The 11,871-nt window shown below is 33.9% G+C and overlaps 1 protein-coding gene across 1 annotated transcript; it reads left to right on the plus strand.

Annotated features, from left to right (window-relative positions):
• Positions 1-8,417: 8,417 nt before the first annotated feature.
• LOC133674568 (uncharacterized) lies at positions 8,418-11,646 on the plus strand. Its single transcript, XM_062095758.1, has 3 exons — positions 8,418-8,575; positions 8,782-10,456; positions 10,946-11,646. The coding sequence occupies exons 2-3, from the start codon at positions 8,919-8,921 to the stop codon at positions 11,193-11,195; spliced, it is 1,788 nt and encodes a 595-aa protein (XP_061951742.1). The 5' UTR covers positions 8,418-8,575; positions 8,782-8,918; the 3' UTR covers positions 11,196-11,646.
• Positions 11,647-11,871: the final 225 nt, after the last annotated feature.

The raw sequence follows: 11,871 nt of genomic DNA on the forward strand, positions 1-11,871 counted from the left end.
TTCTGACCTTAATGTGTAAATCCGACTTCTTGTTGAAATTCCTAACAAAAAAGAAAGAGGATTAATATATGATGTTAAATATACTGAAGTGTCATTTCTTGATGCCATTGCACCGCGGTTTGAAGCACAGAAATATGGAAAATCAAGGATATAGTGTGGCGCTGAGCCCTCTATTCTGTAATCCAACCCTGCAATAACTTAGGGTTCATTTCTGTACAGGTGACAATATGGATTAGCCGATCGTTCTATCTTGTCGGAGATTGACTGGATTCCTCCAGCTTGCTATTTGTTCCGCTGGCTAGGGTGGATTGTTTCTTTCTGGCCCATTTCCTGCAATTCCGAAATAACTAGTATGGTCACTAATCCTATCCATTCTTTTTTCCTGTTCTGTACGTGCTCCAATACCACGTGCATGTTAAAGAAGCCCCGAAACACTTTGCACGTTCATAAAATAGGTGTGATCTCTGTTTTGCTGCTAATGCATGGGCAACATATTGGTGAAAGAGAAGAGGCATATGAAGTTGTCCCGAATGCATCTAGCTAAATATCTACTCGACCCCTTTCGTCCCCTTCTGCTTTTTATCCCCTTCGAGAGAGGATAAGGCATCTCGAATTTTCTGCAAGGCTTGAATCCATGCCTGCTATGAATCAGCAGATAATGAGGATGCGGACAAGAAGAGGAAAATGACTTCTTGCTGTGCTTCAATGGTTTTAAATTTAAATACTCTCGAGAGACAAGGTATGCGCAGGCAGGTAAGAGGGGTTGCTGATGCTCCAGACCCCTTGAACCAGAGTAAAAAAAATCTGCTGACACTCTCTTCTATGGCCAGATCTGGTAAGCTATCGTGTGGCAAATGATAGTCGCGCCCACATGAACGTGTTCCATCACTCTAGATAGGTCTATTTGGAATTATAATAGTAATTATTGTTTAAAATATTTTTTATATAGAAATATATTAAAATAATATTTTTTTATTTTTTTTAAATAATTTTTAATAAAAAATCTAACACAAAAAACTGCAGAGCACGTTTCCAAACATGTTCTACACAGTTCTTTCCAGTTTTCCCTTTGTGTGTGTGCGCGTATCCTTCTTGACAGTCTCATCAATAAGCATCTACGATAGTTTTTAAATGGCCTTTTCTCTTTGCAAACTCTTGTTTGTCGAGACCTATCATCAGTTCATCACACAGTGCGCTTCACTGTTCCTTGCGAAAGGATAATTCATCACGCGTTGCGTCTTTCAACAAATAATTTTGAGGTTCAATATGTATGGAATTTACTGGAGGAAGTAGACTTGAGGGCTAGTGTGACGTGATGGTAGTTTCCTTTCTAAATGGATTTTTAGAACATAAATAATTTTTTCATGACCTTTTCCATTTGAATGTGAACGAGATTGACGTTCTAATTTTTTAAACGGGTGAAAAGTAGTTACTGTCATCTTACTCGGCCAACATAATTTAATGCTATGATAATTTTGCCTGTTGTTGAAAAAACAATCTCGGAGTTAATTGGGTTAGATGATACAAGATTTTATTGGTGTGTATATATATATTAAAAAATTATCGGATCAAGATAATATAAGATAATATAAGAGAATAATATTTTAAAATTTTTAGGTGTAATTGGCTGGCAAACACCAATATAAACACATTTAAGTGGAGATACACTAAGTCTGCCCAAATCTAGAATCAAAAGCTAATTAGATCTAGCGCTAGCTAAACACAACCATGGTTGGGCTTGATCAGACCCAAAGGTTGTTGAGTTTAACTAACATTAGACCCATATATTATAGGGTCCAGCGCTATCCAGACCCAATTGTCGTCCGATCTAACACTTTTTCAGACCTGGTATTTGGGCCTAGCAGATGGCACCAAGGCTAGACTCAAATTGGGTCTAGCGTCTTTCAGGCCAATAGGGTGGGCCTAACGTGTGTTTCATGAAAGTGTCGAGCTCGAGAATTTTTGTCATCACAACTCGGGCATGGCCGAATTCAAACATAATACTCAAATCCAACGTTATCATTTCTATAGAATTTTACATAAAATCTTAAAGGATTTATTTCTTAACAAAAAAACCTTAATTAAACAAGTTTACACTCTGTCAACACTATTGAGTATTTTAAAGTTTTTCATGACATGTCATATCTCGCAATACAACTCAAGATATTACAAATATTAAATTATACTCTAGTCTTTCATCTTTACAAAAAGACAAAACTCATGGACTATAATTATACCACGAGATCTTTAAAACAAAAGTACTGTATATATGTTTTTAAAACATCTTTTTTTAGAATATTACTGTATTTTTTATCCTTAAAAAATATTTATTTAAGCATTAAAAACTTTTCATTTCTATTAAAAACTTTTTTCTACATATATTAGCCATACATTATCTTCACTTATTGAATTATCAAAGTATAAGCTATCAATGATACAAGTAAAAGGAAAAGACGAGATTATTAAGACAAGAAGAAGATTGGTCCTAATGAATTGTTTTCGTTGGATCTGCCAGACAAGTCATAAACAACGCCATCCTTATCGATCCATGTTGGGATTATGAACATTAGCTTCAAAGAATTCATTCCCGCCTCGGTATATAGTTTAATGCTGGACAAGGACATTGCCCTCAACATTCAAAATATTTGACGAGATTTTTCCTCGACGTGGCATGCTGTTATAAAATAAAATAAAACGTGGAGAACAATGACCGGATTTTTTTTCGGTGAAAGGAAAGTCAATAGGAGTTTGTCACCAATCTTGACCTGGATCCTAGAGTATGACACCGCCCTTGTTAAATCAAATTGGGATCCATCATACTCTTTGCTGAAAAAATCTGGAATTCTGAGAGGTTGCCAGCCTGTCTATAGATTCTGGGCTCTTGTGGGTGCCCACTAGCCCTAGATAATTAAATAATTTACGTGGATTTGAATATGTGTCCTTTCTCCCTTGAGTGTCATATTCCGATATTCGCATCGAACCATGCCTTTTGGGGTCAATTGACATTACACTCTGCTGCACCCAAAACTGCGCACGGGGCCGAATGAGGGCTAGCGAGCCTCGAATGTCAAGAGTCGGCACCATACTACTCGTGTTTCGTAGTCTGATAAGATTTGAATACAACAAGCCTTATAGCCCACGTTTCCTCGCGATTGTAATTTTTTATATATTAAATACCATGTATATTGGTTGCTTTAAAGTATTTTTATATGAAAAAAATTAAAATGTAAACTGAAAATTCTATATAATTATTTAAATAAATAAATCAATAATTTTTTATGTAAATAAAAATATTACTAACAATAATCAAGAAACAAAGTGTAAAAATAAAACATCATTTAATTGTATTTATTAAAATTATTATTTAAATAAATAAAAAATAAATACACCCTGTAAAACTAATGACTTAAACAATAAATACAAATAAAATGGACTGAATAAAATCATACCATGAAAAATATCACATAAGGTCGAATACATCAGCAAAATATTAGGAATGGATACATGTTGATATAATGGAAAGATATAAAAAAAAAAACCTTGAGAGAACGCAGCAGCTAACTGAGCTCAACAAATCAAATACATGAAATTTGGATGACTTCGTAAATAAGAAATCAAAAAGCATACAGGGAAAAAAAGATATTTGAAAAAAATGCTTTAAAAAAAGATCAAAGTCGAATAAGGCTAGTCTTTCAGATCTCTAACCCGGGTCATGAGACCAGGGTGACCGCATTAAATACAAACCCATAAACAACAAGAAGCAAAATTCTTAATCAAACAAATATTGAATGATGAAATTGAAAGAGAGAAAATCAATAAAAAAAACAATGCAAAACAAAACAAATAACAATTTCAAAGATTTATGACTAAATTTGACATAAAAATAAAATAAAATAAAATGTTTTGGGACATAATTGAAAAAAACAAACCAATTAAGAAAATGATTATAAAAAAATAGCAATTAAAAGAATTATGACCATATTTGACATAAAAATTAAATAAAAATAAATGCTTGGGAATATAATTGAAAAAAAAATCAATAAAGAAAATGATTCAAAACCAAACAAATAGCAATTACAAGAACAATGACCGAATTTAATAAAAAAAATAACAAAATCAAACCTTCAATGATGAAATCAAAAATAAAATCCAATTAAAGATAATCAATGCAAATAAACCAATTACAATTAAGAGAAGAATAACAGAATCAAAAGAAAAAAATAAGAAATTGAAGGGCGAGTATGACTTTTTGCATGACCAACACGCAATTTGATGAAGAAAGAAAAGGAAAATAAACAAAAGTAAATTGGCGTCAAACTAGACTTTACCACCATACACGCGCCACTCAATGAGGAAGAAGACGTTGAAATGAATCCAATGAGGAAGAGGATGCTTAAATAAATCCAATAATATAGTGGAATTACGATTCAAACCACCAAAGTCGGTTGCACTTTTTGGGTGGTGAAGTGGTTGATGCGCTGACGTGTGCATCCTTATCTCTTTTTCTTATCTGTACAAAAACAAAAATGCCCCGATACTAATCAATAATAACAAAAAACCATTATGAAATTACAACCAAACCCCTGAAGTCAATGCTAAAAAATATAAACGACAAGGATAATGGAGTAATAGCATTGTTCGTTAATTTTTAAAAAAACAAAAATGCTCATAGGATTAAACAACAATAAAAAAACATTATGAGATTACAATCAAACCCCTGAAGCTAAGGCTAACAAATTTTAATGGTAAAGGTAGCGGAATAATTCAACTGTTCATTAAAAAATCAAAATTATTATAAGGCCCTTGGATTCAAGGTCTTTATTGTTAACTTTTTAAGGGCAATACAATAATTATACCATTATAAAATTAAAAAGACATTGCTGACCCCAAACAAATAAAGAATGATAAATTAAATATATGCATATACCATTTCACCCTCCAAGCAAAGCTTTATAAATAAAAGAGTGAAGGGTAAAATGATAATTTCACTATAACCCAAGACACATTTTACTATGAACATGTAAAATATATTTTTCTCATTTTTCATGTTTGGTTTGCGTAAGAAAAAATGTGAAGGGTAAATACAATATACGAAGTTCTATTTAAAAAGATTAAGTTGTAAACGGGACCGTTTGTGACCCCTCAAATCTTTTATGAAAACTTACTTAGTGAAAATATTATTCATGCAATAATACTTTTGTATACGATACAATTTGTATGTGAAATAGTAATAATTGAATAAATATTAGTGAATAAATCTCACTTCTTAATGATTTTTATATCTCGGTATACCAAGTGGAATATAACAAAAAAACTCTTAATAAAAGATCACCTGTATGAATGAGAAATATGGTGATTTCTTTGATAAAAACGCTAAATTCTCTAAAACACTCATGAATTCAAGAGTTGCTCATACCTAGAATGAACACAACATTGAGAAAAACAATCTCCAGGTAGAGAACAATGCAGGTGCTGTTATCTTGGTTTACACAATATGTTGAATAGTTTAAAATATCACGTTCAGTATTTAGCCAAGTAAATTTATTAGTTTTTCACTAAGAAAAGTTCAAAGTCAAAATCTATTTATCTTGATGTAGTAATCTATTAAATCAATATCTCTCCACAAATTTTTAAGTCCCTTTTAAATTGGTGAGATAATTTCAATTCACATGAGAGATTGTTGGAAGTTTATTTTAATTAAATAAATTATGGGTGAATGATAAAATTAATCTAAAAAAACCTTAATTTTTTTTACTTAAATAACCTTTGTTTTTTATGGATTTAATTGTTTATTTATGGTGGATAGTTAAAGGTTGATAATGGTAAAAAATATTTCTTATTATTTCTTTAACCTCTTAACTTCCAAAATTCATTATAAAAAAAAAGGAGGTGAAGAAACAATTTCAAACTTGATTTTTTTTTAGAATTTACACACTTTTCCTCGTCTTATTTTTAATACTTTTTTTGTGCTTTAATTTTTATCCCAAATATAAAGCTTAAATTCATCTTGTTGATAGATATTTTAGTTATGTAATCTTTAGTTCAAATACCTTATTTAAAAGTGCATCTAAACCAAGGTGGTGGTTATGGAACCATTAAAGACACGTTGCAAACATCCTAATTGTACAAGCGATGAACTAAAAAGATTTAAGGGCAAATGACTCATCCTTAACAATAATAAAATATTTATTACTTTAAAGTGATTCAACATGTAATTACTTTTTTTGTTCTAATTTAAACATAATTAATTTTAATACTAGTATGCATATCATATTTTTTTTTATCTTATATCAATTGCAAATTTAAATATATCTTAGTTACTACTATGCAAATTTAAATGCATGCTGGTACTCTATTTCTTTCTTTCTTTTTTTTTTCTTTTTTTTTTTGTTAAAAATATGTTTGCTATTAATTATGTTTTTGCATGTTTATAAATTTAAATTTGTAAAAACTCCAGCTGTCACTGAGATTAATTTTTTATATTTAACATGTTTTATTATAATAAAACTAAATATTATTATTTCTCTCTCTCTCTCTCTCTCTCTCTCACACACACACACAGGGTGTGTTTGGCTTAAAGGTGTGGTGACTTTTTGTCAGAGATACAATACCTTTTAAGCACATACCACACCTCTAAAAGTTATAAAAACATGTTTTTTATTTTAAAAAAATACAAGTATCTCCATTCAAATACCCTCACACTAGTTTCACAAAACACGGTATCAGGGCTCGTGTGAGAATGCTTTCCCTATTTGCACAACCAATTTTTTTTTTAAAGGGTTGAGGTTTTGTTAAGTACTAAATTTGTTTTGTTGAAACTAGTCGCATCTATTTAGATTTCAAGTATTGTTTTATTTTTTATCTTTATCTTTTTTTTGTTATTATTATTATTATTATCACTATTATTGTTATTTTTTAAGTTGCCTGTATTTAATATGCTTAGAACTACCACCTAAATTCAAGTTTCTTTTTTTTTCTATCCTGTTTGTTTGTTTTTTTTTTAAAAAAGAAAATTCAAGTTATGTGTTACAAACAATTGTATGAAAAAGCGACTTAAAATGCACAAAGTTGAAAAACAAACAGGTAAAATTACATCTATCTTTATATAATTTGGTCAAAATCACATTTACTTACTGATTTAAAAAAAATCAATTCACATTTTTAATGAATGTAAAATAAATTAAATTATATAGTGATTTATGATGTAAACTAATACTTATACATAAAAATTTGGGTTGTAATATATAATTTTTTAAAATTAGTAAACAAATAAAATTTCGACTAAACTATAGAATGACAAAGGTAATTTTTTAAAAAACAAAAATGATAGGGAAAATATCAAATATAATTATTAAGATAACATTAGTTTTACATGTAAATTATTTTGATTTTTCAATTAAAATTTATATGAAAATCATCTAATGATAACCATGACTTTTTTTATATATAAAATAACATTATTTTATATATAAAATTGATAGTTTAAATGAAAATATAGATGAAATATCTTAAAAATGCATGAAAATTCTTGACTGGAAAATTTAAAATTGTTATATAAAACTTAAAAGAAGAATCCCAAATTATTTTTGAGGACGGGCCAAAAGAAAACTGAAAAGGCCAGCACAGGGTTGTTTTCGACAATCCATAAATAGACTACTAAAAGGGTGACTTTTCCTTTTCGAAGCCAGTTCCGTCCCTCGCGTAGGACTACTGTGGAAAATTACATCACTCGGTACCCCTCGTCTCTACAGATTCCTGTCAGTCAGGCTCTCTTTAGTCTACATCACCATTGATTTTCCAGACAGGTTAATTTTGCTTTATTAGCTTTTTAGGTGACCACTACATTTAATCTTGCTTACAGTTTACGGGGGGAAAAAATAGCAGCACTGACACGTGTCAATAAAGCAAGTCAAAGAGGCTGTTTGGTATTACTTACTGGCTGTGTTTTTAAAAACTTTAAATTGTTTGTTTGATGTAGCGATATTAAAAAGATTAAAATTTATTTTTTATATATTTTTAAATAAAAAATATTTTAAAAAATAATTACTACTATAATATTAAATATTATCCTGTAGTCGATGAACCCACGATTTTAAAACAATGAAAAGTCGGTGTGAACATGCGGCGCCATTTAAGAACGGCGAAGATGAGATCCAAATCGCCCGTGAAACGAGCCGTTTAGGACTCGAAAATCAGGTTCCTCGTCCTGGTTCTTACCTTGCATGGTGGCAGCTGACCCGGATCCGGTTAAAAGTCACAAACCTTAACTGAAGCCAGACCCACTTTATTAACAACCCGACTGGCTACCCACATTCCCTGTTATTTACGCGGAGTTGTGATTCGGTTTTTACTCTTATAACCGGCTCAAACAGAACCGGCTACAGCCTCGGAGATTTTTTTAATAAAAAGAGAGAGCGAAGTGTGGGCCGTGGGCGTCAGTTATATATAAGAGAAAGGATGGCCTCTCCTTTTCTTCTTCCTGACAAGTGATGTTACGGTTCCTACTTCCCGTTTCAGCTTCTCCCCGGATTTCATCTCCGGGTTTCCAATAGAGATTCTGTTCATCAAATCCATCGTAAGTTCTTGCAAAATATCTCTCTTGAACTTGCCATCGTTTCTTGGATCTCACTTTCATTTTGTCGTTGCTTTTCGTGCCGTTTGACGGGTTTTCCGATCCGGTTTACATGGAAGGCAATGATTGGTTGCCGGGATTCACACTTTTATATGTATTTTTTTTTACCATCTTGACTGATTTATTTTGCCCTCCTTGTTTATTTCCAGGTTCGAGTGAATTAAAAAGAGGGAGAAAGAAAGCAGACTTTAACCAGCTGCTGTAGCAGAAGATCCACGGGGATTGGATTTCTTCTATTTTTCTAAGCTTCTTTTTAGCCTTTCTCTGACAAAGAAAGAAAAATAAAATGGGAGTGAAAGTTGCTACGACGACCTGTTTTCAATGGTCGCAGCCAATTATTCATCATTCACCATCTTCCTCTCAAGCACTAGCCTCCGCAATTGCATCTCCATCTTCAAAACGACAGCGTGGTTTCGATGGAGCTGGAGGTGGAATGCTCGTATGTAGATACGTACAGAGACTAGGCCGACAGGCTCTGTCTGGAAGTCCATTAACAACAAAGTTACAGAGGGCTCGTTCTTGCAAGTCTCGGAAACCAAGAGGTCAGACTACAATAAGAGCTAGCAGTGCTAGCTTGGATGCCTTTTCTGACGAAGAATTTTCCAAGAAAATACAAGATTTGGCTCGCAGATTCCGGCTTTCTGACGATGATGACGATAGCGGTGACGCAGTGGATTCGGAATCAGAGATTCTTTCTGATTCTGGAGACAACCTTGGCCGTATTAATGACGGGGGCATTTATAATAACTGTAGCAGTGATGATTCTTCAAATTTAGTGCAGGATAAAAGGCAGTTTCCTTTGGATTCGTCAGTGAAGCCTCAATGGCCAGAAATCCGGCAAGAGCCACCGGATTGGTCAGGGAGGGATGATATAATTCCAGCAAGTATCGAACGGAAGGCGAATAGTGTTGATATACCGCTTTCGCTTCGAATGATAAAGAGAAAGATGCAATGGCAAGAAGGGTTTAGAGAAGCAGGGGAATCTGCTTATTGTTCAGTGAAGAAGGCGTTTTCTTCTATGGTGTTCATAATTCGAGAACTTCATAGTCATAGTTTGCAAATGAGAGAGTTTCTATTCACTGAAGATTTACAAGGGATTCTTGCTCGTGTACAGCAAGAAATGCATGCTTCTTTCGTTTGGTTGTTTCAGCAAGTGTTTTCGCATACACCTACTCTTATGGTGTATGTGATGATTCTCCTTGCAAACTTTACTGTACATTCCATGGCCAATAACACTGCAATTGCAGCTCCACCGAATACAGGGTCTTACGCAGCCACAACAGAAAGTGTATCTGTTGTTGAAAATCTAGGCCAGAAGAATCAGAAGTTTTATTCTTCATCAGTAAAGACGTTTTCGGTACCATCTTCAAGTGGTAAAACAACTTCAATTGGGGGCAATAATGGCGGTGGTGGAAAGGTCCGGCCAGTCGCCAGTGGCACTGAAGGCGATGGATGGTTCGACCAGTCGAGCCAATTTAGAACAATAGTCCCTGATGGGGCTTCCCAGCTGTCATCTTTAGGGACATCAAGAGAGGCAGACTCAGTATCAGAGCAAGTGAGTGGAGCAGAGGAGTTGAGTCTATGGAATTCAATTGTAGATGAAGCTTCAAAAATGCAGTCTTCATTGAGAGATGTATCTCTTGATCATGAGACCACACATAGATTTGTTTCGCCTATTAGCGCGAAGATTGAGGCAGATGATTATGAAGATTATTTTAGAACAGATTTACTATATCAAACTGGATTGTCTCAAGACCCTAACAATCCTCTCCTCCTTGCCAATTATGCTCAATTCCTCTACATAGTTGCCCACGATTACGACAGGTAAAAATCTACACTATCTCTGCCTTCTATTTCTTAATTATTGTTAATAATAACTACTTCCAAGATTCTAGGTTCCATGTTCAGGTATTAAGCAAAAAACTGTCAAGTTAGATGAGATTTCAACAAGTTGGGCACTCGGTTTGTCGTGAGAGACAATCATGTCAAGCACCGAGTCAGAATATCTCCTAGGTTTATTCGCCAACGTTTTTCATGACTATGTATGGCTGCTTTAGATTTTGACTTGTCGTTTTGTAACCTTTCCAGTTCGGTTTTGTTTCTGAATCCTGATAGGGTAGTGTGTGGTGTGGTTTCCTTTCATGCCAAACATCATCTTCAACTTGCGTAGAGCTTAGTCTGTTGACTGCCATTTTTGCTGTTTATATAAATATTTATGAGCTCGATCTTTTGTTAAGTTAGACCTTTTACACTATGAAGTTAAGAAATGGATTGACTAATAACTAACCCTTTTCTTTATGTGTGAATTAACAGAGCAGAGGATTACTTCAAGAGAGCAATAGGGGTGGAGCCACCAGATGCAGAGGCATATAGCAAGTATGCAAGCTTTCTGTGGCATGTGAAAAGGGACTTGTGGGCAGCCGAGGAGACTTTCTTGGAAGCCATTTCTGCTGACCCTACAAACTCTCATTATGCTGCTAATTATGCTCATTTTCTCTGGAATACCGGTGGGGAGGACACGTGTTTCCCTCTTGGCTCCCCAGATAATGCCCGAGAGGTCTAATAGGCTAAAGAAGGGGAAAAAATCAATCGAAGAGATAAAAATCCCCTTCGTTTCCACTTGTTGACGTAATAAAAAGTTGCATAGTGATAATGTTGACAACCGTTTCTGCCAGAAATAGAAAGAAAAGAAAGTGAGATTTTTTCTTTAGGGAATATTTCGGAGGACACGTGTTTGGAAATCTCTGAAAATGTGAACGGTGGTGCGTGTGGGTGGTGGGCCGGCGGTGTTTGGAAGATGGGATTCACGTGACCTTGGGGAGGATTAATCGGCAATGTGCACTCGTACATGGCAACAGCAGCCGAGGGCAATTGAAGGAAGGGGTAGTTCCGGCATTTAGTTTTGCGCAGTAGAAGAAAGTGTAATTATTCCATCGTCACTAATCAGTGTATGCCATTTTTAATTTCGATACTGTAATAAAGGTGATGATCATCAATATAAAGAAGTTTCTCAATTCCCCTCGTGCCATGTTGACGCCACAGTTTTTCTTCATCTGCAGTGCCATGGGATGCCGTCTAGAAATTTCTTCTAGCCGTCTAGTTTCTCATATGAACTTCTTGGTTATAACTTATAGTGCTTGCTCATCCAAAATCGCCGTAAAATTAATCTGCATGGTGATCAAGGACTGTATGAACTTCTTGCTCAGGCAGCTTATTATAATTTAACTGAGACTACTGTT

Source organism: Populus nigra, chromosome 1 (genome assembly GCF_951802175.1).
Source record: "Populus nigra chromosome 1, ddPopNigr1.1, whole genome shotgun sequence".
Taxonomy (NCBI): Eukaryota; Viridiplantae; Streptophyta; class Magnoliopsida; order Malpighiales; family Salicaceae; genus Populus; species Populus nigra.

Bases quoted from the DNA above. Each gene is read 5' to 3' on its own strand.
- LOC133674568 (XM_062095758.1), top strand. From the start codon at position 8,919: ATGGGAGTGAAAGTTGCTACGACGACCTGTTTTCAATGGTCGCAGCCA. The intron at 10,457-10,945 runs GTAAAAATCTAC...GTGAATTAACAG, and splicing joins GTTGCCCACGATTACGACAG to AGCAGAGGATTACTTCAAGA.